Source organism: Carassius gibelio, chromosome B24, assembly GCF_023724105.1.
Source record: "Carassius gibelio isolate Cgi1373 ecotype wild population from Czech Republic chromosome B24, carGib1.2-hapl.c, whole genome shotgun sequence".
Taxonomy (NCBI): domain Eukaryota; kingdom Metazoa; phylum Chordata; class Actinopteri; order Cypriniformes; family Cyprinidae; genus Carassius; species Carassius gibelio.
In genome coordinates, this window is record NC_068419.1 from 20,238,056 (window position 1) to 20,264,814 (window position 26,759).

General features: G+C 37.5%; 2 protein-coding genes across 3 annotated transcripts; one reads left to right on the forward strand and one right to left on the reverse strand.

Annotated features, from left to right (window-relative positions):
* Positions 1 to 7,687: 7,687 nt before the first annotated feature.
* On the reverse strand, positions 7,688 to 11,037 carry LOC128013438 (zinc finger protein ZIC 1). Its single transcript, XM_052596428.1, has 3 exons — positions 9,793 to 11,037; positions 9,126 to 9,289; positions 7,688 to 8,809 (listed from the first exon to the last, which is right to left on the reverse strand). Exons 1-3 carry the CDS (start codon positions 10,760 to 10,762, stop codon positions 8,612 to 8,614), a joined length of 1,332 nt encoding a protein of 443 aa, XP_052452388.1. The 5' UTR covers positions 10,763 to 11,037; the 3' UTR covers positions 7,688 to 8,611.
* A 1,608-nt stretch (positions 11,038 to 12,645) lies between these two features.
* LOC128013437 (zinc finger protein ZIC 4-like) lies at positions 12,646 to 19,664 on the forward strand. 2 transcript variants are annotated; one of them, XM_052596427.1, is made up of 3 exons: positions 12,646 to 15,609; positions 15,718 to 16,338; positions 18,463 to 19,664. In XM_052596427.1, exons 1-3 carry the CDS (start codon positions 15,186 to 15,188, stop codon positions 18,900 to 18,902), a joined length of 1,485 nt encoding a protein of 494 aa, XP_052452387.1. In that variant the 5' UTR covers positions 12,646 to 15,185; the 3' UTR covers positions 18,903 to 19,664. The 2 variants fall into 2 exon arrangements, with proteins under 2 accessions (XP_052452387.1, XP_052452386.1); XM_052596426.1 differs by having other exon boundaries at positions 12,647 to 16,338.
* The last annotated feature ends 7,095 nt before the right edge of the window (positions 19,665 to 26,759 follow it).

The following is a 26,759-nucleotide window of genomic DNA, read 5'->3' on the forward strand; positions in this document are numbered from 1 at the left end:
GTTGTGATGTACTTCAATCCAAAACAGCTGCAGAAAAAAAAAATAGTTAGTTCCAAATGTTCAAAATGTTACATTATTACATTGTTAGTGTGTGTGAGTGTGTTTATACATATATATATAAATATGTGAAAAATGTAATTTCATTATGATCTTCATCCACAAAATTCATCCTATTTAATTTCTTTAGGTTTTCTTGGAATTATTAATTGTGATTCATTAGTGCACTATTCCAAATTGTAAAAGTCGGTCATCTTCATTCTGTGATACTTTATCAGTATAATGTAATAATAACATTACATTATACATTACATTACATATATAATATAACAATGTAATATTTGTGCCACCTCTGAAATTCCTTTCTGATATGTAACACCCACTTTTCAAGATCCAGTCAATTTCAATGGATAGCATCAGATAAGTTTTTTTTTTCTTTTGTTTTTTTTTTACAATTTTATTCAGAAAGATCATGTTACAGTAAAATAAACTGAAAAGCTAATTTCATGTTGACATCTCACCATACTACTACTACATAAAATACAAGATACAGAGATAAAGTCATTAAAGATCATCAGGCTTAACATTGTAGGTCTGACTTTTATTTGTCCAAGTTACTTAATGCATTTCCTCCCAGTGAAGCACAGTCGACCGATCCAACCCAAGCAATGAGCATTGTCACATGACCTAGTCGCCCTTCTGTGGTTATGAAAGGAAGCTTGGCTTTCTCCACTGCCTGTTGGAAAGATTCCTGGACCTTGGAACTGCCAAGGTCTTGAGCTTATCATGAGTACATTCCCAAGTTACAAAGAATAAATTAAGGAATAAAAAAAAGTTTCTGAAATTGTACATATGGTTGCCTTGGTTGTGGAAACACCAGATCGGTCCCTTAGACGCGTCTGAATCTTGAGATGTCAGGGAGGAATGATGGACTTGAATTAAACAGGGAATGCTGTTGTCAAACGTGAAGGACACGCTTATTGTTTTCTCAGAGACAGATGTTGATTGAAGCACAAACTGTGCAAAGAGAAAGCACTCAAAGCTATTTTTTTTTTCACACAAGCAATCTTTTTGTTTTAATAATATATTTCTAGCTAAACAGAACATCTAGCTTGTGAATAGAACAATGTGTATCTGCTTTGATATATATATATAATATATTATATATAAGCGTAATATATATAAAACATAATTATATACCCAAAGCAACTAGCAAGCATGTAATTTCAAGTCTTAAATAATGCTATTTGAGAAAACAAAACAAAAAAAAGGTCTGCTTTTCCAATGCAGGTGCTGAAATCAATTAGTAATTAATTAGAGCAAAGAAAAGAAGCATAATAAATGGCATCCACCTGGACCAAGCCAAGGTATTTGGGCTGATAATTATCAATCATGAGAAGGGAGCTGACTCTGAACGACTATGCTCCGGTCTGCTCACACAACATGGTGTTTTCTGCATAAATGTAGTCGCGAATCTGCCATGAAAGATCATTTTTTCCTGTCTAATACAATATGTGCGTCTTTTCTGGTTTATGCATGCATAACATGCATGTGTATCTATTCAGTATTTTTCTTTTCAACATAGCAACCTCTAACGGTTAGCTATAGAAAGTATTTGATGTTATAATCCCTTATGGTGTCATATAAAAACACTGCTCCGTGGTAATTACTTTTAGAAGGGGAAATATAAAATGAATACATTAACATAACATTTAATGTTGTTTATGTTGAATGTCAACAGTAGCAACAGCATTTAACTATTAGTCTGAAGCACACTTGGTTATGAATCAAGCAAGGATTTTGCTTCACAGAAATATATATATAAAATAATAATAATAATAATAATGTAGGATAACTTTTAATACATTTGGATACAATTGGAATGTGTTTTTTTTTCATAAATGTATATATGATTTTAGAGAATGTATTATCTTGTAATAATATAGTAATTACTATTGTATTACTTTTTTTGTTGTTGTTTGTTTGTTTGTTTGTTTTTTTCCTAAAGTGACATGATCTCCCCTTTCAAAAATGAATAGATGGATAACCTGTAAGCTATTTTCAGGATGGAAGCAGTTGATATTCTTTATCGAGGGAGGGGGGAGGGTTGAAAACACTTGTTATTATGGCTCCCATGTAATGCAGACTATGAATTGTGAAATTCCAACTCTTGCTATGCCAAATTATGGAGAAGTGTTGTGACACGTGCAGCAAGCAGAAATAAAACATCTCTAACCAGCTTGTCCTCTAGTCCTAGAACATGAGGAAAACATACTGTGAAATAAGATGAACAGAGCATTTCATGAACACTTGGGATAAATAGCAGAACTCAGGAATGGGTTCATCACACTTGTATGTACAGTTTGCCAAAATAATGTTTTTTCTTCGGCTTGAAAGATATGGTATATGATCCTTTCTCTAATGTTACAAAAACTTTGTATTACGACACACAACACTTTGAAGACAATGGTTAGGGAACGTCAGCAGATCCAAAGACCACAGAGCCATGCCGAAATGATTTACTGAGATTTTTGACTTACCTTATTAGTCTTGTTTAGATAGTGTGTGCTTACCCCGATAAATGAGGTCATCAGAGGAAAAGATTACTACATTTTTACTAACTACTCTGGAGTTTCCATCACTGATGGTGATGTGTGTGTGTTCTGCTCTGAAGTTCTTTTTCCTCCAACACTGACTTGAGCGATTGTTGCTCTTTTAAAGCCAAGGCTGTAACTTATGAGTCCAAAACAAAAGCTCAGTGTAGATACATCTGCATTATAAGTCGTTTAATACCAAATTAGAATTATTTGCCAGAGCATATAATATAAAGTTTATTTTTTAATTTTATTTTTTTTATTTTTTAAACTCTATATGGCTAGCATTTAACGTGCAATTGGAAATGAAAATGTTTTATAGTCAACAAAGTTGGAATGCATGAGGCAGCCATCAAATGCTATTGATCTAATCAGTGGTAAACCAATGGCAAACTATTATATTACGATCATCTCTAGGTCATGACAACAGAGGGTTGCGCACTTTATTTATGACCTCTAACGTTCATCAAGTAAACACACAGATAGTGTGAGATTGCGTAGTGTCGTGTAGTGCATTTCAATAACTTTTGTCTACAAACATTTTCCCTCCAAAATGAGCTTCTCTGTGTTATATTTATGCCAAGGTGTGTTTGATTTTCTGAACAACTGTTTCCAAGATGCAAACATATCTTTGTATTTAATTACAAAGAGCCCAAACTTCCCTTCTGTGGTTCAATGCACAATATTAATGAGGTCAATGATTATGTTAATTGGGGAGCATTCTACAGCATGTTTTAATTAGTTCTCTGTATTCTGATTTAATGAAGAGCTTTCACTGGATGCTTGAAATGCATACAGTTCTCAGCATACACTCTTTGAAAAGACATTTAAAGAACATAGTTTGCTAAAATTATTTAAGATATTGTTTTTGTTGTTGTTGTTGTTGTTGTTTTTGTTTTTTTAAACAAACAAAACCCCTCACAAAATGTCCTTCTTGCAGTTTACAAGCACGATGTGTCTTATATTAAAAAACACGTTCGCTCACAGAAATTTTCCCAGATGTGATGCTGTCGGTCTGGCCATCTAGTTTTTCATTTGGAAACATGCACTTTCTTATGCTCAGCCTTTAATGTCTGGCCCATGAAATGCAAAAAGACCCGATATTGGGCTATTTTATAAGTGCATTAAGTTTACAAATTACTTCTTTAATGAATAACCTTCTGAGACTCCATTTGAAGGGCCATTATCTGAGTGTTCCAATCTATTTCCTCACCTCCAGACTTTAACATTTATTATACTGATGAGATGCAATTAAAAGAGCAGATGTCCACAAGCTGCTCTCATCTGAGACGAGTAAATAAAATACCAGTCCTCCCAATAACATAACTCATAAAAAGACTTTGCCTAGCCCCACGACAGGTAACCAAAGAAAGAAAAAAAAAAACGTATTTATTTATTCTGCAAACGTGCAGTCTACTGATTTATTATTTTGAATTCATATTTAAACTGTTATTTAAATATTTTGAGATTTATACATTTCATATATTTAGTATTTGCATGTCCTGTATGTAGCCGTAGTCTTTTAATTTAAGCTTGAATGTTTTATGTCTGCGTGGACACATGCGACAGTGGATAATGCTTTTTAAATTAAATACATTGATTTTTATGGATTTCCTATTTTGTTATTTCCCCCCTAGACTCTGGGACAGTGTGTGAGCATCCCTGAAGAAGTCCAGCCCTGTCCCAAACAACTAATTGGAATGACCCCATTTAGCAAGGTGTCAGGGGAACACAACAACATAGACAAAGTCAGTGCCTCCACAAATCTTCTGTGGTCCAAACTTAATAGCATGTCATGGTGTCCACAACTAATGCTGGAGGGGTCACAAAAACCCTTATGACTCATGTTAGTTGACGGCTCTTTCTTTAGCAGTGTGAATCCAAGCTGTGGGCAGAGTGAAGAAAACACAATATGGCGTGTGCATAGCACATATACTCAAGAAACATTTGGCTAGGTTAACCAGACATCTCTTGTCGGATCCCAACAGAATACATTTATTCGCTAGCATTCCTCTTACAGTGTCCATGTCACACGTGTAAATATAGAATGATTAAAATAGTTATAATGATGATAACACAGGCCTATATATAACGAATGCAATTATAAAATTTGTTTAGCTACATATAAGAGAGCATTGTCTATGCAGGGAGACTAAAATTATTTTTATTTTCAAATGTTTACTTTTTAGAGACAAATTTGCGGTCGCTTAGTTAATGTAGCTACTGTTGCATTATGATAACATATGTTAGATTTCTCTGCATGCTCCCCTGACATATCAACACAAGAAAAATCACCTATTCGCATGTCTTTGTACTACCAATCTATATTGCTTTCTTTACAAAGCAATGATAAATACTCTTAAAATAATCATCCATCTCAATGCGAAATAGCAGTCACACTCCACAGACTTTTTTTTTTATATCCTGCTCTCATTGTAACATTTACCCGAACAAGACAGCGCTGAAGTCAGAGAGAGGTCAAGCGCATATGAATGAAAGGAAAAACTGTCAACTACTTTTACATTACAGAGAAAGAACAGCGATGCATCCATCTCTAGACAACAGCTGTGCAACAATCACAGAAAGTTCAGCAGTGAATGTAAAAGCAGCTCAATATCTGGCTATGGAAAGCACACTGAGAGGCTTAAAATTATGGAACTAACTGTTATTTAGGGCTGTAGAAGTGCAGGTTAATGTTAATAGTTATGTAAGGCTCGCCTTGACTGTTATGTAACTTGTTGGAAAGTACATTGTCATTTTTCGTTCTCAAGCGAGACGCACAGGAAATAACACGGCTAACGATGACATGAAGGTTCACTCCTTGAAGAAATATACAAGAAGGCGATTTTTGTTTATTGTTCAAATGTCGAAAAGCTTTGACTTATTGATTTTAATCGCGCTTTTACGTTCAGGCTGCATTTCAAAATTAGACAAAACTCCTTAGTCTTGCTCAAATTAAACGGTAATTTCATTATATGTTTTACAAGCAATGGCATCGAAAAATGCAGATTATTATCAAAATATTCCGTCTTCTTCTTGAGTATTGACGGAGAATTCCTTTTGTTTTCCAAGCAGTCGGCAAGTTATATTCAATAATTTTCAATGCATATATTTTTGTTTTGCCCATATGGTATTATTTTTTATTTTTCGTAAAAAAATATCAAATTTTTATTCTTGAGACAATGCATACGCCTCTGCATTATGTTAAAATCGTTAAATATTTCCTAAAGTATTTTTTATTTTATTTTTTGTGCTATAAAACAATGAAAAAAGAGAGAAAAGATATAGCCTACGGCTATAGCATTTTATATTCTCTGTGCGCCTTTAATGTGGTGTTATTAGGCATAATACGTGTGTAATACCTAAATGGATTTTGACTTCTTTTTTTTTTTTTTATAGCTATTTTTTCTTAAAGTAAATTTGAATATTGGGGTTGCCACAACGGGTTAACTGACAAAACAGGCGCAGATATCTTAGTTAAAAGTCATATCCATCAAATAATCTAACATAGCCACATTGTAATGGCGTTTTTCCATGGATTTGATTGTTGTGCTTTTATTTTCTGGGGGAGATGGGAGTAATGAGGATAACAGGCGAGTGAAACGACTTCCTTCAAAAATGTGCATTCCATTGTACGGATCAATACATAACACTTTCTACTACTACTCTAACGGTGCATGAATGAAAATGTACCAGAACGTTTGAATAGATAGAGTGTTAAATAGAGTCGAACAATTCATTTTATTACCATCATTCACATATCTCAAAACCTAATAACCCGTAGAAGGAGAATATGAACATATTTCGAAAAAAAAATAATAATAAAATAAAAAAAATAACCTCAGACATAATGCATTCCGTATTCGCCCCCACTGTTTGATGTGCCAATATGTTTATATTTTCCCGAAGTCAGTATCTCCTCCTGTCGGTGGGCTATTTCTCACGCGCATGCATGCACGCGCACGGCAGTCTGCCCTCGCGCCTGCACTTGTGCACACCCCCAAGAGGAACATGTAAACATTGTAGCGTATATCGCATTTTCCTTTAAGCTCTAAAGCACCTCTTTGCAACTAGCATGTCGTCGGATCACATTTGAAAACAAAAATACATCCAAATGGCCACGAATTAGAAACACTGCAATGCTCGATTCATTAGTTTCATAGCCTTGGGGCACAGTTTAAATTTGCACATGCTAATGATCTTATGTTATCTGAGACACACACACAAAGTTGCATGCATGCATAGTAGGCTACTCCTAATAGTACAGACCGCGTGCTTGCCTGGACTTACTAGTGCTCAGATGGCCCCCCTCCCTCCATATGTAGAGGTCTCCTCTCTTTTTCTGGAAAACGTTGCAGTTTCTGACCGTTAAGAAATGCACAATGGTGAAACGATTTATCATTTTTTAGATTTTAATACCCAAACAGCATTTTTTGCAGTTCGCAAAAATCGCTCAGGGAGAATTGTGCACTGGCGATGATCTTGATGTGCCTAATGGGGCGATCAAGCAAGTTGCAACCAAGAACAAAAGCCCAACAGTGACTCTCTTCTTGGACTGAAGTCCTTTGCTCCTACTATATACTGGTCCCAAACAAGCATAATTATGTGAGGCCGTGAATAGAGTTAAGTACTGCAAACTATTTAAAGAAGACCATGTAGAGAAGCGATTTCGTCACGATTTGGCATTTTAATGCATTAAAACGATACTCTGGGGACTTGGTTATTTTATTTTTTATTTTTTTCTGACAATAATGAGGGGTACAAAAGTGAAATTAAATTACTTAGACAATAATTCGTCCTGCTGAATTAGTGGGGCAAAATCTAAAAGCAGGCGCTGGTTTTATTTAGGGCTGAAATGTCATTTTGATTTGTGTAATTCACATTTCCTTCTTTAAGCGTTAAATCCTGACTCTTGTTAACACCAGGGGTTATTGTTGCTGTAGTTATGCAATGATTTAATTTAAACTCAGTTTATTTCGAAATGATAAATACATAGAAATAATAAATATGTTAACTTGTAGAGTCTCCCCGTTGGTATTTCTCAACCCTTCAATTCAATTGTTAAAACCATAGTCAAAAAATAAATATTGAAGGCATTTTGTTGTTGTTGTTGAACGTTTAATTCTTTAATATTGTACGAAAAGTAACCAAACATTATTTTGTGAACTAAATTTTACATACCCTACGAACGCATTTTCCATAAATACCGATTATCTCTAACATGAGTTACCGGTCCTTTACATGCGGATAAATATGGGAAATTGAATTATATACAAGTAATAATTTCTTGCAATTGCCAAAAGCAATAGACAGATAGTTTTATATTTTATCACTTACATAAACAAGATTGACACGGAGCTTCAGGCTTTCACTACACGGTTTATCGACATGACATTAAATAACAACAACTGTGTGCTACTCAGACTGGACTGGAGACGAAATGTTGCACTGGATACAAAAGCACATTAATACTAATCGGTTAGGTAAACGTGTAGACTGTGGTAATACTGGGTAATTCACATTTGGTACACATAATCTATAACATTCTTTTCAGTCAAGACTATTCATCGCAATATTCGTAAAACCATTTCATTTTCCATATATCTAGGGACCACATTTTTTTTTCTCACAAATTCCCTTAAACTGTATTATGACTATTTACAAAATAAAATATTACATTTTAAACTAGGTGAATCTTTATGTACAAAAAAAGAAAAAAAGTCTGTGACCTGCTGGTAGCATGCAATTGGAGTTCTCTGTGCAGTCTTCCGAAAATATGAATAATAATAAAAAAAAGACATAAAGAAGAAAATTGCAAAAGAAATAGAGGGCAAAAATCAGAAAAAGGCTGTCAAGAGCGTTGCACACCCCGTCCATGCACTGCTCTCTCTAGACAGCGGTTTCAGAAAACCTCTCAGATTCTTCACATCGTGTGTGTGTATGTAGGTCCACGCGAGAATAGGCTGACTTTTGAGTCTTGGTTCCAAAGCAGTCTTAATTCTGCAGTCTTTTGAAAATATTTACACGTACCATTCATTAAAATTTGACGAAAGGGTGCTGTGGCTGCTCGTGTGGTGAACTGTGGATGATGCTGGTGATATGGAACTGCTGCTCTGGTTTTCTGTGGAAGGGGACACGATGGTGGGCGGCGTGGAGGACTCGTAGCCGGAGCTGGCTGCCGGGGAGGGTTGGGATCCTTGAGACGACGACTCGTGAACCTGAGAACCATAAAACTATACTTTTACATGTGCCTCGTCATTTTACATCTTCAACTGTGCCAACCGATTGCGCCCGAACATGTCTGTCAGATTGTATTCAGCTTTATGTTTAGATTATGGCGGCAGATTTAGCGTTAGCTTTTATATCAAAATCACATATAATTTTGGTGCATATTACAACATTATCCAACACATTAAAAACATTGCATAAGATGCCATAAATAAAACTTTAAAAGCAATGCAGAAATGAAATGAAAAAAAAAGAAGTAAAGAGTAAAAAAATAATAATAATAATGCACAATAATGCTTTTGTTACCTTCATGTGTTTCCGGAGGGAGCTGGGGTGTGTGTAGGATTTGTCACACATTTTGCAGAGATATGGTTTGTCAGAAGTATGGACGTGCATGTGTTTCTTGCGATCACTGCTGTTCGCAAAGCGTCTGTCACAGCCTTCAAACTCACACTTGAACGGTTTTTCACCTAACAGAAACAGAACAAACATCTCTTAAAATACGCATTTGAGGATGCCAGCACGTTTTGTTATTATTATTGTTTACATATATTGAAATAGTTACATTTAGAAATACATAAATACACCAAATAAATATGAGCAAATATAAACGCGTTGAAAAAAAAAACTTCCTTTCCATATTCCACTACGAAACACGACTAATAAAAAATATATATCTTTAAATTTCACCCGAATTGTTGAAGTTATTATGCAACGGTTCTGTAGCCTACTTCTACGTTTAATTTGTTAGATATCATATAACCTATATCGAATAGAAATAATAATTCGCGTACCGGAATTGTGCTTAGCATGAAATTTGTCAACAGGACAAAGAAACAAATAATGAAACAATTACAAAATAATACTATCATTATTTACTTGCCATTTTAAGGCTCATAATTACAACATATGCACACAAAATGTTACCAGTATCATATCAATGAATGTACATGGGGGGAAATGCATTTCTTACCGGTGTGTGTTCTTTTATGGATTTTCAGATTTTCCGATCTGGCAAATACTTTTCCACATCCGGGGAACGGACACGGAAACGGTTTCTCTCCGGTGTGCACTCTGATATGATTAACAAGTTTATACTTTGCTTTAAACGGTTTCCCTTCCCGGGAACATTCTTCCCAAAAGCAAATGTGATTCGACTGCTCTGGTCCCCCAACGTGCTCCACCGTCAGGTGGGTCACGAGCTCGTGCATGGTGCTGAAAGTTTTGTTGCAGGACTTTTTCGGATTCGTCAGCTGCTCTGGTTCGACCCATTTGCAGATGAGCTCTTGCTTTATGGGCTGTCTCATGTACCGAAAGAAGGCCCCTGCCCCGTGATGGGCAGCCATATTCATGTTCATGGGGCCATAGCCGTGCAACTGCGTCGAGGCGTAATGCTCAGACCTGGGGCTCGCGACGTGACCGTATTGCTCGGCCCTCCCATACATGTCCCCGGAAAAGCCCAGGCGCATCTGACTGTTCACCACGTTGGAGGACGCGTGCGTGGCCGCTTGCTCGTGCAGTCCCGGGAAGAGCAGGTGCCCAGCGGCGTCAGTGTGTCCATGTGGTCCAGCGAAACTTCCTGCGGCGGAGGCGAACAGACTGTGTTGCGCGCTTGTGGCGTCTCCGAAGCCCCGATTGCGAAAGAGAAAGTCCCGAGTGGAGTTGAAGGCGGCGGTGGAGTATGAGCTGACATGAGTGGGGTGATGATGGTGTCCCAAGGCAGCGGCGGCGGCGTAACCGGGCGCTTGCGAGGAAAACGCCGTTTGCCCAGAACCGAGGTCGTGGGAGCTGTGGTTGATTTTGAAAGCGCCCATACCGTCGGCGAACGGATTGATACCCAAAGCCACTTCTCTGTCTGCAACTTCGCCTGTTGAGTGATGCCTGGTGGAGCCGAAAGTAGTCACTCCAATGGTGGGATACTGTGGTCCTGCGTCCAAGAGCATCTTCAGTCTGCAGCGGAGGAGACTGAGAGAGGAAGAATCTCTAGCAACTGTCTCTGCTATTTCTCTGACTTGAGTCTGTGCGATGCGAACTCCGATCCCCTATTCCTATTTACTTTTGGTGGAGAGGAATTTCCCTCACCTGCTCATCCGATGCGCACGCAAATCATGTGCAATATTGTCTTTTGCGGTTTATCTTCCTGTGGCGCAACTTTCACCTCCTCAGTCAGGCGGTGAGCTTCAGACTGATAGTTGCAATCATTCCTGCAGATAAATGAATTGAAAAGACAACACAGTCCACCCCTGATGAATGGGGAAGGAGGGGGGCAGCACGTGACCCCGTGCTTGGACCATCATTGGAGAGGGCGCTCTACCCCTACTAACATTCACTCACCAAATAACAGCCCGCCATGCCTCAGCATCAGTGCGATTGGTCGGTTTACATCATCAATCTGTGGGATTGTCGGGAGGTTGCTGACTGGGATTTTGCTCTGGATGTTGAAATTCAGGAAACAGAGTTTAGTGAATGCATGACCGAATAATAGCTTTTGTCCTAGACGGAGTACTTCCACGTTTGGCCTACTTACGTGTAAGCCTGATGCTCTGAGAAGAACCTGGCTCGCATCTAGTAAACACTGGCGGAAATGTGATAATAGTGTAGCAGGTTCTTGCATGCATGGAACTCGTGCGTTTCATCCTGAAAAATGTTTTTCCATGCTATTTTGAGAAAAATAAAAAATAAAAAAATAAAATCTATGCTTCACTTTTCTTCTTATTCTTCATAATCGTATACGAGTAAAAATTGCACCCAGCAATATTCATGCTATGTGCAATTCATTCATTCATTAAGTTGAAATCACTGGCATGCTATTTGCATATTAAAAAGAGAGAGAAGAGAAAGAGAGAGAGGGAAAAAAAAACTTGTCAACGGTGCAAAATAATAAATATAAAGCTATTTGTTTTTGAAGATGCAATGGATGGGGCAGCTGGGCTAATGTCATGAAGTTTCTGCCTACTTTAGCAGTTGGCATTTCATGTTTGTTTGACTTTCTTTACGTGCATCTTTTAAATGAAGTTTCCACTTCAGAGATGTCTGAGAAAGTCACAGATCTTATGCAAAACACTTTTGTTGTACTGTTGTTGTAATTTAATAATTGCTTTGACATTTACATTAAATATTTAAACGAGAAACTCCATGCCTTCCAACTATATTTTTTTGTGTGTTTCTTTTTTTCTCCCCCTTGTGTGTGTAAAAGTTGTGGGTTGTGGAAGTTGTGAAGTGGGATCTCTCTCTGCAGGAAACTTCGGCGGCTGGAGTTCAAAGCCGCATGAACAGCCGAACCATTAAAATATCATCCAGACTGCAGCCTTCAGCTCCATACACAAGCGAACTCCTTGTGTGTGTGTGTATGAGAGAGAGAGAGAGAGAGAGAGAGAGAGAGGGAGAGAGAGAGAGAGAGAGGGCCAGGCAAAGCCGTTGAGTTGAATGTTTTGTCTGAAGGACGTTATCTTTATAAAAGAAATCTGGACGATGTCTTCAACAGGTGAAAAAACGGTAAGACTCGTAGCGTGGGGACGAAATAATTTTGGAGGCTGGAATCATTGGGAAATATTTTCCGAGCACCATTTTTTTGTTATTATTATTATTATTTTTTTTTTTTTTCATTCACAACAATTAAATACCTTAAAAGTCTGGACACATTGAAGTGGTAGGTGTAATACGGAATAATGTAGTATTTTTAGTAATAATAATAATAATAATAATAATTATATATATATATATATATATATATATATATATATATATATATATATATATATATATATATATATATATATATATAATATTAAATAAATAATTAATTTATATCTACTAAAAGCATCAACATGCCAAGAATGTTCCACGAGAGTGTGTAAAATAGTTATTTTAACTGTCTGTTAATATGTGTTTGAATTGACGACAAAGAGAATTTCTTAGAAATTGGCCTTTTGACTGTATTGGAATGTTTAATTAATGTCAATGATTTTGGGCAATAGCTGACTTTCATTCCCGAGTGTTATGTTCTATTGTCTTTCTTGTCAAATTAATTTCGCTTTGTATCTTGTCATACGTTCCCCTCTTCCCAGCAAAAAGTAGCTGAAAACAAACTTTTCGTTACGTGCTAAAGAAATGCCCCAAGAATGCAACTGTGACCCATTCGACCCTGAGCCCGAACCACTTGACTAACATCTTCACTATTCTTCATAGTCCACACAATGTTTACTTATTTATAACACGGATGGTGTCTGACAGATCAATTCATGACCGGTCTCAAGGGAATACCAATTTACTTGCATCAATAATTGAATGCATCTTGACCCCGATTAAAATAAATCCGCCTAAAGTTAAAGAAACGTCCAAGGTCACGCTTTTATTTTTTTAATAGATTACAATTATGGGTTTTAGACTTAAGTTTTGTGTTCACGTGTGATCGTAAAAGGCCTGTGTGAACATAAAACGGTCACAATGGCCTTCAGATGAAGTAGTGTTTCCGTGAAATGCTTTTGCAGACTTGCAATCACAAATCTAAAAAAAAAAAAAAAAAAAAAAAAAAAAAAAAAAATGAAGTTACAATACAAAGTAAAATGGGGGTGGGGGTGTTAACTGTGAGCACCAATACTATCTAAATGTCTCCTTACTTTTACATATAATCCGCCTAATCCCAGTGGAGATTGAACAGATGATTTTTGACATCTAATACTAACTGTCTGACCTCTTTAGGTCCGTTCATCCAACACTTCCTAATTGTGTCCGGCTGGTTTGATTAGATAAAGCTTCAAACGGTTGCAATTAGGGTAATACTTCTCTATTTGTATTTTGAATTAAAACGTCTATTGTGCAAGGAGGGAAACTTTCACTTCACCAATACTGTAAGAAACACATTGCAATTCACCAAAGCTTATTTCGCCTCCTCATGATGGTATAAACTGCTTTGACACAGAGACTTTTTATGGCTTATGTCATTGCATATTGGAAAATTACGTTCAGTGCCATACAAAGAAACAAATAAAAGCATTAACTGTTATTTACAAGGTCAAAGAGTTTTGAGCAACACTATAATTTATGCTATTTTTTTATTTTATTATTATTTTTTTTTGGATTAAGCAGTCATATATTTTTTTTATAAAACTGTTTGGTTGAAAAAAAAAACGGCAACATGGACACAATTGTTTAAACATTCTTCATATACCGGGAAAAACAGAAGTTAATTTATTGTGGAAGATCAACACTCTTGAGTCTGTTTTCATGAGGTGGCCACTGTCCATTTGCTTCCAAGCTTTCTATAAAAGACAAACGCAACAGCCGTTTGTTGAATCATGGTTGTACTTTATTTGTAACAGGTGCACTGTCAACAGAATGTTTATTAAATGTCGGTGGGTAATCTGTTGTGATAAACTTTTACGCATCGGAAAGACTGGATTAGATCTGTATTCAGATTTATATTTAGCAGCTACTCAGCTATTTTGTCGAGACTTCTTTGCTGCCCTGTACACGTTTGATGAAGCACTACTTCCTCCGTGCCTTATCCGCCGCCGCTGAACAACAGAGGCCGACAATTACCCCGGATCATAACAACAGGTCTTCGCGTTACTTTCACCCCCTCCGGACAATAGGCGACCTTCGCGCTTTTCACAAGACACCGATCCCATGTCGACGAAGAAGCACCGTAAAGAAAAAAAGGAGGCGCGAAAACTTTTTTTTTTCTCGACAAAAGGGTTAAATACAGAGAAATCAGATTCTGAACAAGCTGCATGCAACTGCAAACTTTACCTTTTTACTAACCGCCGTTTTCGATGTTTATTATGGAGCCCCTTCAAATGTGCTCTATAACGGACTACTAGACAGAACCTATGTCGCATTTTTATCGCATGCTAGTCCATCATTGCGGTAAGCGGCTAAAAGCGCAGTCGCTGATTTTCCACAGCTGTAATATAAAGAAAGGTTACATTGCTTCGATGTAACTTCGACATTGCAGTTAAAAGTACAATAACCTTTGCATAACAAAAACATTTTTTTTTCATCCCTTGCCCGAGGCTCGGCGCATGCGCGCTCTCTGTTTGCTGTCACTAAAACATTTTTCTTCGCATTGGAAACTGTCACGAGTGACGTCAATCACAGAGCTCTGACCAATTAGAGCGCTCGGTGATTGTTTGGCTCCACGGGCTGCAGCGCCTACCATGAATCTCTATTCAGTATATCAAAGCGTCCTGCTGCTGCCTCTCAACCGAATGGGATTCCACGTAGGCACTGAGATAGCAACTAAACTTTAGGGGAAGTTTATTATTTTTTTTTTTTCTTTCGTATTCTTCAAAGCGATTAAAATATATTTGTCATCATCATTATTATTATTTTGCCTGCTGTCAAGTTATTCTAAAATTAGGAGTAATGAGCGTGGATGCTTTGGGAAGCCCTGTGATGGACCCCGCGTTTTCCAAACGGAACACGACGCTGAGATTAGTTGACTTGGCAGGGGCTCACCACCATCACCATCATCACCACCATACCCCTCAGAGCGTGACAGGCTTCCCGGGGTTCAGCAGCCATCCACACTCAATGGCTCACTCGCACCCTGGGGAGATGACTGCGGAACCCCGCCTGGGGCCGAGTCCATTCGGGCCAGAACACATGGGGCACTCCGCGGCCCTCAAAATCAGCCCAACCCATCATTATCCCCACCACCATCACCACCACAATCATCATATTGCAGGCCACAGTGAAGTGGTCTCCAGTCAAACGGGAGCTTTTGGCCCGGTGCAGGCGGCAACGGTCCCGTACTCTATGTCTCACACGGCCCAGGCGCTATCCGCAGGTAGGGACTTCCTCATTCGCCGAGATTTGACAGCTCAAGCCATGCCCGTGCTGACCGATCAGACATCTGGTTCAGCCTCTCACCACGGAATGTTTGTCTCAACAACAGGTAGCTATCCGGGACACTATGGTCATCACCCCGACCCCGGGAACCATACGCTCTTCCCTGGACTTCATCACGAGCAGCCATCTACCGGAGCACCAGGTGGCCAAGCCTTGAACGGACAAATAAGGTTAGGAATACCTGCCGAAATGTACGTTCGGTCTGATCATTTGAGTCAAGTAGCAAGCTCCAGGGCAGACCCGTTTGCCGCTTCTCCTCTGCACGGATACGGCGGGCTGAATCTGAACATGAATCTCAGCGCACATCACCACCACGGTGCTGGCGCGTTTTTCCGATACATGAGGCAGCCGATCAAGCAAGAGCTCATCTGCAAGTGGCTGGAGCCCGAGCACTCGGCGAAAAAACTTTGCTCCAAAACTTACAGCACCATGCACGAGCTAGTGACACATGTGACGGTGGAGCACGTCGGAGGACCGGAGCAAGCGAACCATATCTGTTTTTGGGAAGAGTGTCCGCGAGAGGGAAAGCCGTTTAAAGCAAAGTACAAACTTGTGAATCACATCAGAGTGCACACCGGAGAGAAACCGTTTCCGTGTCCGTTCCCCGGCTGTGGAAAAGTATTTGCCAGATCGGAAAACTTGAAAATACACAAGAGGACGCACACAGGTTAGTGGCTTCATTTCTCGTCCCTTAGGACAATTTGGTTAAATGCTAAGGCTTGTAAAGCTCCTCTGTCACTAGACACATCGCAATGAAGCTGGAGTGTAAACGGGTCGATGCACAGCAACTTGTTTATTAATGAAGTGAGCTAGCTTGCAAGCTAAACTGATGCACGGTTTGTCAAAAAAAAAAAAAAAATCCGCTTTTAAGAAGACTGGCTTTTAAGATATTGTATGGAATTTATTCGCAGAACACTGTCATCATTAGCATCGTTGTCACTGTTATTTGGTGAGTTTTAATAGGCTACTTGTATGTAGTTTACGCTAACAGAATTTTATTTTAACAATAAGTCGTATTTTTAAAAAGAAGGGGAGAATATAATGATGGAGCACCGTGGACTGTTACTGATTCTGATTTCTGGCTTGCTTTTTCTAATCGTGTGTTGTAAAAATAATGTATTCCTTACTTCATCAGATTGCTTACAGCCTTGCAGCACATCCATATGTTTGGGGCCTACTGACTCCAGTTTAGTCGGCTGACGAATATAATAATATGATAATGATAAATAAAAGATGAAGCGGTAGGGTGCTGCCTTGTGTTAAAAACCCAAATTATATATTTTCCACAATAAATCGTTTATGGACAGAATCTGTTTGTATTACAATTACTCTAAGTTGTACACAAGTATTTATGGTCACATTGCAAACTGCTATACCCTAGTTCTTTGCTACATTTTGGAAACCACAAACACTCGTTAAAAAACAGCACATTTGTTCAAGTACACAGTTATCCCCTCAGAGCGATCTACAGGCGCATGGTAAAATTTTAGATAAGCTAGTGTCTTTTTTGCTTACACTGCAGCTTTTTGTGTCTTCCAGTTAGCCTACCCTTGGCCCGAAGCCTTTTTTAACCCCTAAAGCAGGCTTTAGAAAGAAACTGTACAAATTAATTGCACAAAAGGACCCGATGTTGTAGTTATTTCCATGTATTTCTGAACTGTAAATAACTACGCATAGACTGTTGACAAAACTTGCAGACTCACCGCATGCAACAAGTTCTGAAAGAGTAAATCAGGCGTGACTTAGGATACACTTTACATGTTACTCAATGCAACATAGTAATAAAATGCATTAGGTTTGAATAGTTAGTTTTACTAATTGTAATGCTTTTGGGGCTATACGCAACTAGCAGCGACTGTGATATATAAATCTGAAATGAAAAAAAAAAGTATATATATATATATATATATATATATATATATATATATATATATATATATATATATATATATATATTATTTTTTTCTTTCTTTTTTTTTTTTTTCATTTCAGATTTACAAGAGAAGGTCGATGCACGCCAGTAATATTGTTCTTCTTTTTTGCTTTTTTGCATAATAAGTAAGGCTGCTACGTGTAACGTTTGACTGGAAATTGCATCTAAGATAACAGTTTTTCAGTTCTGATGTGAAACCAATCACATATATTTTCTTGCTTGGGCGGTATTCGAATCTTTGGTTATGGATGTGGTTTCCCAAGGGTCTCTTCCTTGCTGCTTTCTTGTAGTAAACTAATATTCTTGATTGGCTTTCTCGGCCCAACAGCTGAAGGTCAAATTGATATTCAGCAAGCAACTGTAATTAGACAGCAGCAATTACGTCTTATAAACTCTTGGAGCTTATGTCCTTCGGAAATAAGCGTGATGTGATTAAATGTAATTAATTCAAACATTTCTATTGCCTGGCTGCCTTCTCCAGCAGCTATTATGGTTACAGAGGGACGGGCCTAATAGCAGTTTAGATGGTGGGTCATATGTATTTTATGAGATCTTCATGCTCTACATTCCAAAGGTAAATGAAACTACTACGAGGGCACACGCTTTAAAGGACGGATGCCAAATGATCTGTAATTGTGAAAAGAAATCATTGCTGAGAGTCCAAGTCACAAGGGGCCTGTCATGAGAGGAGACAGAGCAGTAAAAAGATAATCACGTCATGGGGCTCATGTGACGTGATTTGCCCTGTACAATTTGATATGCGTTCGACTGATGCAAATTATATTTGCTTATGTGCTCAATGTGTAATAATGTGCTTTACCTGTATTGACCATTGTCACAACTGTTTTGTTGTTTTAGGTGAAAAGCCTTTCAAATGCGAGTTTGACGGCTGTGACAGACGGTTCGCCAACAGCAGTGACCGGAAAAAGCATTCCCACGTACACACTAGCGATAAGCCGTACAACTGCAAAGTCAGAGGTTGTGACAAATCGTACACTCATCCCAGCTCTTTGAGAAAACACATGAAGGTGCACTGCAAGTCTCCACCTCCGAGTTCGGGTTACGAATCATCGACTCCATCTCTTGTTTCTCCTTCATTGGACTTGGGAAGGGAGCCAGCTCCCTCTGCGCTCTCCGAGCCCCTCTCATCATCGTCCCAGCCGGCCAATTTAAGCGAATGGTACGTGTGTCACAGCTCCGGTGCCAATGGCCCTCAGACCCCACCCAGCGGTTCATCCACACCGGGCCATACAGAGGGGCCAACGTACGGCAATCCTGAACGGAGGGACGCCTTCTAGCAAAATGTAATCTTATTTTGGCAAAGTGACTAAAATGACTTTCACATCTTATATTATTTGGACAGTCCGTTTTGGACTGAATGCTCGCAGGCTGACGCCTGTGGAAGTCAGTTCAAAGAGCAGGCTTGTTCACTTTTACTGCCTTACTGAAGGATGCACTGGCCCTTTGACAGCTAATGTCACTGCCTAACCACCAGTCGATATAAAACACGTCCCGAGTGTCCATGTTTCTAAATAGTGTACCGACCGTACGCATGTCACTGTATTATTTTGTAAATTCTGCTTTGATTTCAATATCTTTTTTTATTTATTTTTTAATCGGTAAATATTTTTTTTTTCTTTTTTTTTTATTACTGAACCAAAGTGCTTAATTATTAAACATGTACAGTTAATGTCTATGTGTAAACAGTAATTTTGTAAGGTTTTGTCGTTCAGCAGTTTTTAAATGTTTGCTACTATACTTTGTACAAAAGTAATATTTGGGATATTTTGAATTTCATAAAGACGTAGACTCTTTCCTCCTTTTGTGCTTTCGCCAGCCAAGCCAATTTGATGGAAACGGTGTTATTGTATTTGATATGAAGGTTCATTTATGATTAGTCATTAATCAATGTGGTTATTTTGTGATTTTGTAAAACTTGTCAGCAATCCATTTTTATGAAAAAAAAATATTAATTATCAGAAGAGACCTTAAAATGTGTACCGAAATGCCTTGTAAGTTGTCAGTATTTTGAATAAATTGTGTATGATGCAAAGCTAAAAGAGCTCCTACATTTCGCTTTAGTAGGAATATATATACATCAACTCTTATATATATATATATATATATATATATATATATATATATATATATATATATATATATATATATATATATACAATTTTCAAGTTATACGTTATTTAAATTAGGCATCATCTAATAGAAAACACCTAAATGATTACAATATACACGATCCTAAGTGACTCAAACGTAATAGCTATTAAACACCAGCCAACTTAAAATGAATTTAATTATCTTAGCGATAACTTGTTTTTTATCCTTTTGTATTGCTTATGCACACAAATATACTCCAGCTTTACACTCCAATTACATGGGCAGCAATTGATGAAAGAGTTGCATATTTTCACACAGACTTCAAAGAGGCTTTTATACAAAGCGACATTTTTTTTCACGACGGTGAATCTTCATGGTGAGTTAAGAATTCAATAGCAAAAGCCGAGTCAAATTTAAATAATATGGGCGAAGGGACGTAGATCCCGTTTTCTCAGAAAGAAATGTAATATCTCCTCCAAAGAAAAATAACAGTAAAATACGCTTTACTCTCATTTAAATTGATATTTATCAGTTCGTTTATTAGTTCGGTCGTTTTCATTTTATTGGTTTGACAAATATCAACAAAGACCAATGTAGGCTACATATAACCTAAACGGATATTTGTCTTTATTTCCACTTGATGCACAGAACGATGTTCATTGTTTTACAATAACCTAAACTATATGGTTGTTGCATAACTGAGCAAGTGCACCATTTAAAATCAACAAATGGCTCGATCAATAAATATTTCTTCACGTTGAGTCGTCGTCCAACGAATGCAGAAATCTACCATTATGAGCAGCCTCAGAACTTTCTTTGTATCGTTATATTCTCATGTGGCTTTAAAACGTTAACCTCAGTGTTAAGCACCAGATTTGCTCAAGGGTGTGTGTGACTGGGTATATAGCGCGTTTAGCTTTCCAACTTTTTTGTTGGATATCGAGTCAAATAAATACAGCGAGAAACAGCCAAACAGTGGCGAAGTATAGTGTCAGAGAGCGGGTCTATCAGAGGAGAGAGATAGTTTGGTCTCAATTGAAACAAGGATCCTTTGAAGTGTTTTTATTATCAGTGGGATTCTTGCATGTCGTCTAAACGACGCTGATGACACGGAAAGGCCTCTCTGTGTCACCATTTTGATCGCGCAATCTTTTCAATCGTGTTTGAAGCTTTTCATTCAAGTATACAGATGTATTTGACCAGAATCAAGTACTTCCAAGTAATACAAACTATCCACAAGCTGCCTCTCTCGGACTCCTTGTGAGTCACTCTAGTCCGTGTGTCAAAGTATTATTCCCATTCTCTTTCCGGTAAACCAAGCATTCTCTAGTTAGTAGGCCTATAAACTGTTGCATCCAGCAGCGTTGAACTTTTTTGGAAAACACGATCACACATAAGGAATTAACCATTTCACAAAACAGCCTTAATCATCTCCTTAAAGTAACTTGTTGTAGTGCAAAAAATACGACAATTAATATCATAATTATAATACTCTTATTATTTATTCTTAATAATGTTCAGAATACATACGAAGCACTTATACGTGTGAAGTGAAACCACTGACGCATCCTTAAAAAAAAAAAAAAATAGAAGAAAAGATAAACTATAGTTTATTCACTTATCACAATATGGTGGACTTGGCCTAACTATGAATTCACATTCTGATTAAATCAATCAACAGCATGCCTCCATAATGGAAGAAGAAGAAGAAGAGAAAGAAGAAGACAAATATTCTTTGTTAAATTGAAGCCAGGGCTCATTTGAGAGTGAAATATAATTTCTTTGTGAAATAATTGAGGCGATAATCACACTTCCGGAAACTGTCCTGCATTATTTAACAAAGCTCTTTTAATAGGGGATTAGCGGTTCTCTCCACACCATTCAACGCTCTGTTTAATGTCATAATTACATGACAAGGGCTGACTGGAATTCGCATGCAAAACGACAGGACAGGTGCAATGGCAAATAAATAAATATATAAATTAGCCAAGAACAAAAAACAAGTTAAAACAGATGAGGCAACTTTTAGGGCTCTTGGCCCCCATTATAACCTCAAACTCTACACTAACTGGCGCTGACCTTCAAATAGTTAAATAAGTGAGTACCTCCTTATGGCTTAGCTACTAGCGTTAAATACATAAATAATATTCTATAAGCCTCAGGTTTGACAGCTTGATAAGGATTTGGTTTTGGTGAAATACGGTTTCAGTTCGAAACGAAGGAAAGCCAAGACAAGTAAATTGTCCATTTATGCGTGTTATTTTGAACATTGACGAAATTAATATTAAATGTTTACAAAAATAAACTAAACAAACAAATAAATACATATATAGAGAGATAATTAATAATATACAGAGGAAACGGTATACAAACTATTTTTAAACCATGAGTTCAATTATGTCCAAAAATTTGTTGAATTTGAGTATATTACACCACAGTCCACCATTTATGTATTTAGTTAGTTGCAATAATTTATACTGTAATGCAAACGCAATTAATTACAGTATAATATTATCATATGTACATACTAACTACATGCATATATGCTAATTACAACACAAACACTGCTATGGAAAAAGATGTAAGATCCTTCCTGAAAACTATTTCCTAAATGAGCTCTACTTTGCTTTGGTAAACTTCCCGGGTTTAAACGTGAAAATCGTACCAACACAAGAAGTTTCATTTTGAAGAAACATTAAACATAAAGTTTCAGCACCTGTAGAAATGCCAGCAGCTGGATCCCATGTTGTTTCAGTTTTGTCTCACGTGAAACAAACTTGTCACATCGTGGCATCACTTCCTGCACCATTGCGTTTGGAGGTGGAATGGAGAAGAGAAATGTTACCGGCATGGACTAAATGAAAAGAAATAGCAAGAAATGACTAATAAATTGGGAAGCCTGATTGAATACGCTCCTAAATAGTCAGATTACCACAGTCTTCTTATTCGGTGGCGCTGAGTTATTGTACTTTCATGGATGAAGGAGTTTGTCTGTAGTGAGAATCAGCCCCTATAGTTAGCAGAGTGAACACTGATCTCTAACAACCTTCAGATAATGTAGCAGAATGTACCGCACTACTTCGCACCTGCACTCTGAATGGGAACCTTCTTTCAATGTAAGATACGCTTGTTGGCCTTGAATCTCAAAGCAGCTGCTTGAATGAGTCGAGCGACCCGTGCTTATTTCGCTTCCTTTGATCTCTGATCTCTCCCTCTCTAATTTGTTCGTATAGTCTGCATCAAGGACTTTCTATTTGCTATTAAAACATTAGAGTCTATAAGGGCCGCATGAACAGGATAGATGCCATGCAAAGCAGCACGCTATGTGGGGAGCATCCTGCACTTCCACAAAAAAAAAAAAAAAAAAAAAAGGTTTCATGCATTAGTCAGTGAAAGCGCATGTCGTTTCTGTTTTATTTAACGGAAGGATCCAAGAGAACACTGTTCAAGTCAAGATAAGATGCAATACAAACGCAGATGTGCACTGTGTGTGCTGCAAGAAATGCATAGTATGTAAGCTGCCATGTTTTACCTGCAATTATTTCATTTCTGGTTCCTATGCATATTCACCACCAACCTTTTCGCGTGACTAAAAACAAAAACTAAACAAAGAAAGAACATGGTGTGGTGGTTCACATTTGCCTAGTGAGCTGTTATGAATGTTTTATTAGATTTTCTAGTTTTAGCTGAAATATTGCCTTCTTCTAGGCTTATGCAAATCAAAAAGAAAATATTTATATATTGGTATTCCAAAGGGAAATGCCTCTATATAGTAAACATTGTTAACTCAGTTGGGTTTCCTTTAAGGACTCACATATATTACAGTTTAATTCGAAGTACAGCATTCAGAGTGGTCCATCATCGCACAAACTGACACTGAAATGCAAACAAAAGTAACCAAATTAACTGAATTTCCATATTTTCAGTGCTCCCTATGGATGGTCCACCTTAATCTCTAGATGCCTCAACTGAATGGTCAAAACTGTGCTGGCAATAAACCATGTATAGTCTCCTAATACGAAGACACAAGAGGCATCAATCAATGCAACTGCTCCAGCATTAAGCGTGCGATACAATAGAGTAATGATGATAATGAAAAGTAAAAATAATGAAATCGTTTTTATGGGAGTATCAGATGTATTTAAATGGGCCATACATCATCACCATGGGCAAATGATAATGAATTGCAGAATGTGCCCTTCAGCGATAAAGTATTTCTGAAATATAATATATCATCTCGCGGTTCATATTTCATATTATGAGCAACACATGAGGCGGTTTGTGCAGAGAAAGGCAAAGAGAGGCGAAAACGTTTTTCCTCTATTAAAGTTTGAAGCAGAGGAGGAATGTGTTGTAGCCAAATATCCTTAAGATGGGTACGTCGAATTGCAAATATTAATTCTTCTGTGTCATAAAACCAAAGCAGGCTTACTCTTAGTATGTGACCGGAAGACAGTCTTGGCATGTGATGGCAAAATACTCGGTTTCATCTGGATTTATCTCAATTGAACCGTTGGCGTAAATTGTGTGACGTCAAGAGAATGGTTGGTAATTCTATATGTTCAGTAAGGAGGTGGACTTCTATATGACAAGCTGCGACAGGCTTCCGGTTGAACATCTGCACTAACCGGACATGAACCTCTCGGAAACAAACCAACTGCTATCATCATCATCATCATCATCATCATCATCATTATTAGTCTCTGCCTTCCTTATAAGCAGCCTCAGCAACAGGTTGTGAAATGGTTTTGGATTGTGCAACTTTCCGCAGGTGTCAGGTTTCAGAAGTCTGGGAGTATCAGTGGAGATTGACCTCTGGTCACCTGCACGAGGCATGTTTCAGAACTCTGCTGTGCGAGGAAGAGCCTTCGCACTGAAACACTGACACCCGCCATGGAACAGATCAATTTACATTTAAGGTAAAGTAGCGCAGCCAACTGACTGGAATGAGAACTGAGGTGAAAACAGTGAATAGAATAGAATAGAATAGAATAGAATAGAATAGAATAGAATAGAATAGAACAGAACAGAATAGAATAGAATATATAATGCTATGTTGCGAGTTTTCGAAAACAGAAGCACAAACACATGAGGCATCATGCATCATATTTCAGACATGCAAATGTGCATTGCCAATGTGATGTTTTAAGTCATTGGTTTATGTGCACTATTTCACACGACGGCTCGGGAATGTGCTGTTCATGGTGAAAGCACAGTTTGAGCAGGGGGAATAATTCGTGTGATCACTCTAGCAGCAACCCCGACTTTGGGTCATTTCTTCATCTCCCGCAGAAAAGACATTACGCCTCTCATATTTACATACCCTGTAATATTTGTCAAACATTCATAAATTACAAATTAATGAAATGTTCCACAGCCCTCTGAGATCACTCTAATGAAGCTATGGAGTATTATGGGGATTTCTGACACATCTTTGTTAAGTTTAATGTCTTTTGCATCATCACGGTCTATTAAACAGTATTATGTCTGTGCTGTCAGTGACTATATGACCTGCTGAAGGTAACAACACAATCCCGAAACAAATCACCCACGGCCAGAGGAACAAAGAGCTACATACCTGATATTTATTTATTTATTTATTTATTTATTTATTTGTCTAGTGTAATATAAAATAAAGCTTAGTATATATTTGTTTACTTATCTGTGCTCCTTAAAATTTCTTAATTTTCAGATATTATGTGAACATGTTGGTTCATTAATATATGTATTTTCTCAATGTAAGGTATCATTTTACTGTCTTCATTTTATTATGTGTATTTATTTATTTTTTGCTTGCTAATAATTGTCGCGCTGTTTAATTAATGTATTGATTTAGCTCGTATAGGATATTTATGCGTGTGTGGAATTTTTGGAGGTGAGGTTCCGAGTGAAATGTCAACAGCCACCTGCGTGTTGTTAAAGCACGACGCTTGAAGGGGGTGTGGATCAATATTAATTACCGGCAAGTAAAGTGTCATTCAACTGCAGTTCATTTCCGCTAAGGCATTCTTTCTCTCCTTCTTTCTTTCTTAGAGCTCCAGACGCGTGGCAAGGCTTCCAACATCGACTTTTCCAATTAGACACACACAAGACAAGTTATCTCGATATATGCACTCTCTGTACTTGACAAATGACAGGTTTTCAAGTCTGTCTTGAAGGAAATTTAAAGGTGTAAATAAGAGAAAGAAATGCCTGATGAGTGTCAGTAGCAACCTTTTCTGATGTACGTTAATAAAACATTATTATGATGACTTCTTTTGTTCTTTTTTAGACAGAAACAAAACAATGATGTCATGTTTACAACTGTGCAAAATAATATGATAAAAAATAAAATGCATTAAAAATGCCAAGATTTGAATAATTGTAAAGGATTAATAATAATAATAATAATAATAATAATAATGATAATGCTATACTACTACAGGTTAATCTATCGGTGTTAAGCTAAGATATGAAATTCATAAACATGGTTGTTCACAAATAAGAAAACTTTTTTTTTCTTGACTTAAATCTAGTTTTAATTGTCGCCGACATTTCAAAAACATTTCCGTTACCACATGCTGCATCTAAACGTCTTGATCCTGACACAAAAGCTGATGATCTTCCTTTGTTAAGTCCCAAATCATCATAAAAACGGCAGAATTATGTCTAGCGATTTTTGTCCCCCTTGTGCACGAGTTAATTCATCAAAAGCAAAGTTTTCTATAAGATTTTTTTTCCCCTCTCCCCATATAATGAAAGCTTTAAATAATAAGTCGACCACTGTGACATTCTTTAGACTAGGGCTATTTTTCATAATACTCTTTTGTGTGGCTGAGGAAACTCCACAGACGAGGACTGGGGAATAGTCTGAGATTTCCCCCATTATTTGCACAGATTCAGTGTTAACAGCTAGTTAAAATGTGTGGTTTCAGACGCTGGCTGTACCAAAGAAAGGCCTTTTTGACATAAAAATGATCTAAGAGACCAGGTAAGAACTATTTTATTTTATTATATTATTATTTATTTGTTAAGGGACCAAACCAAAGATCACAAACATGGCT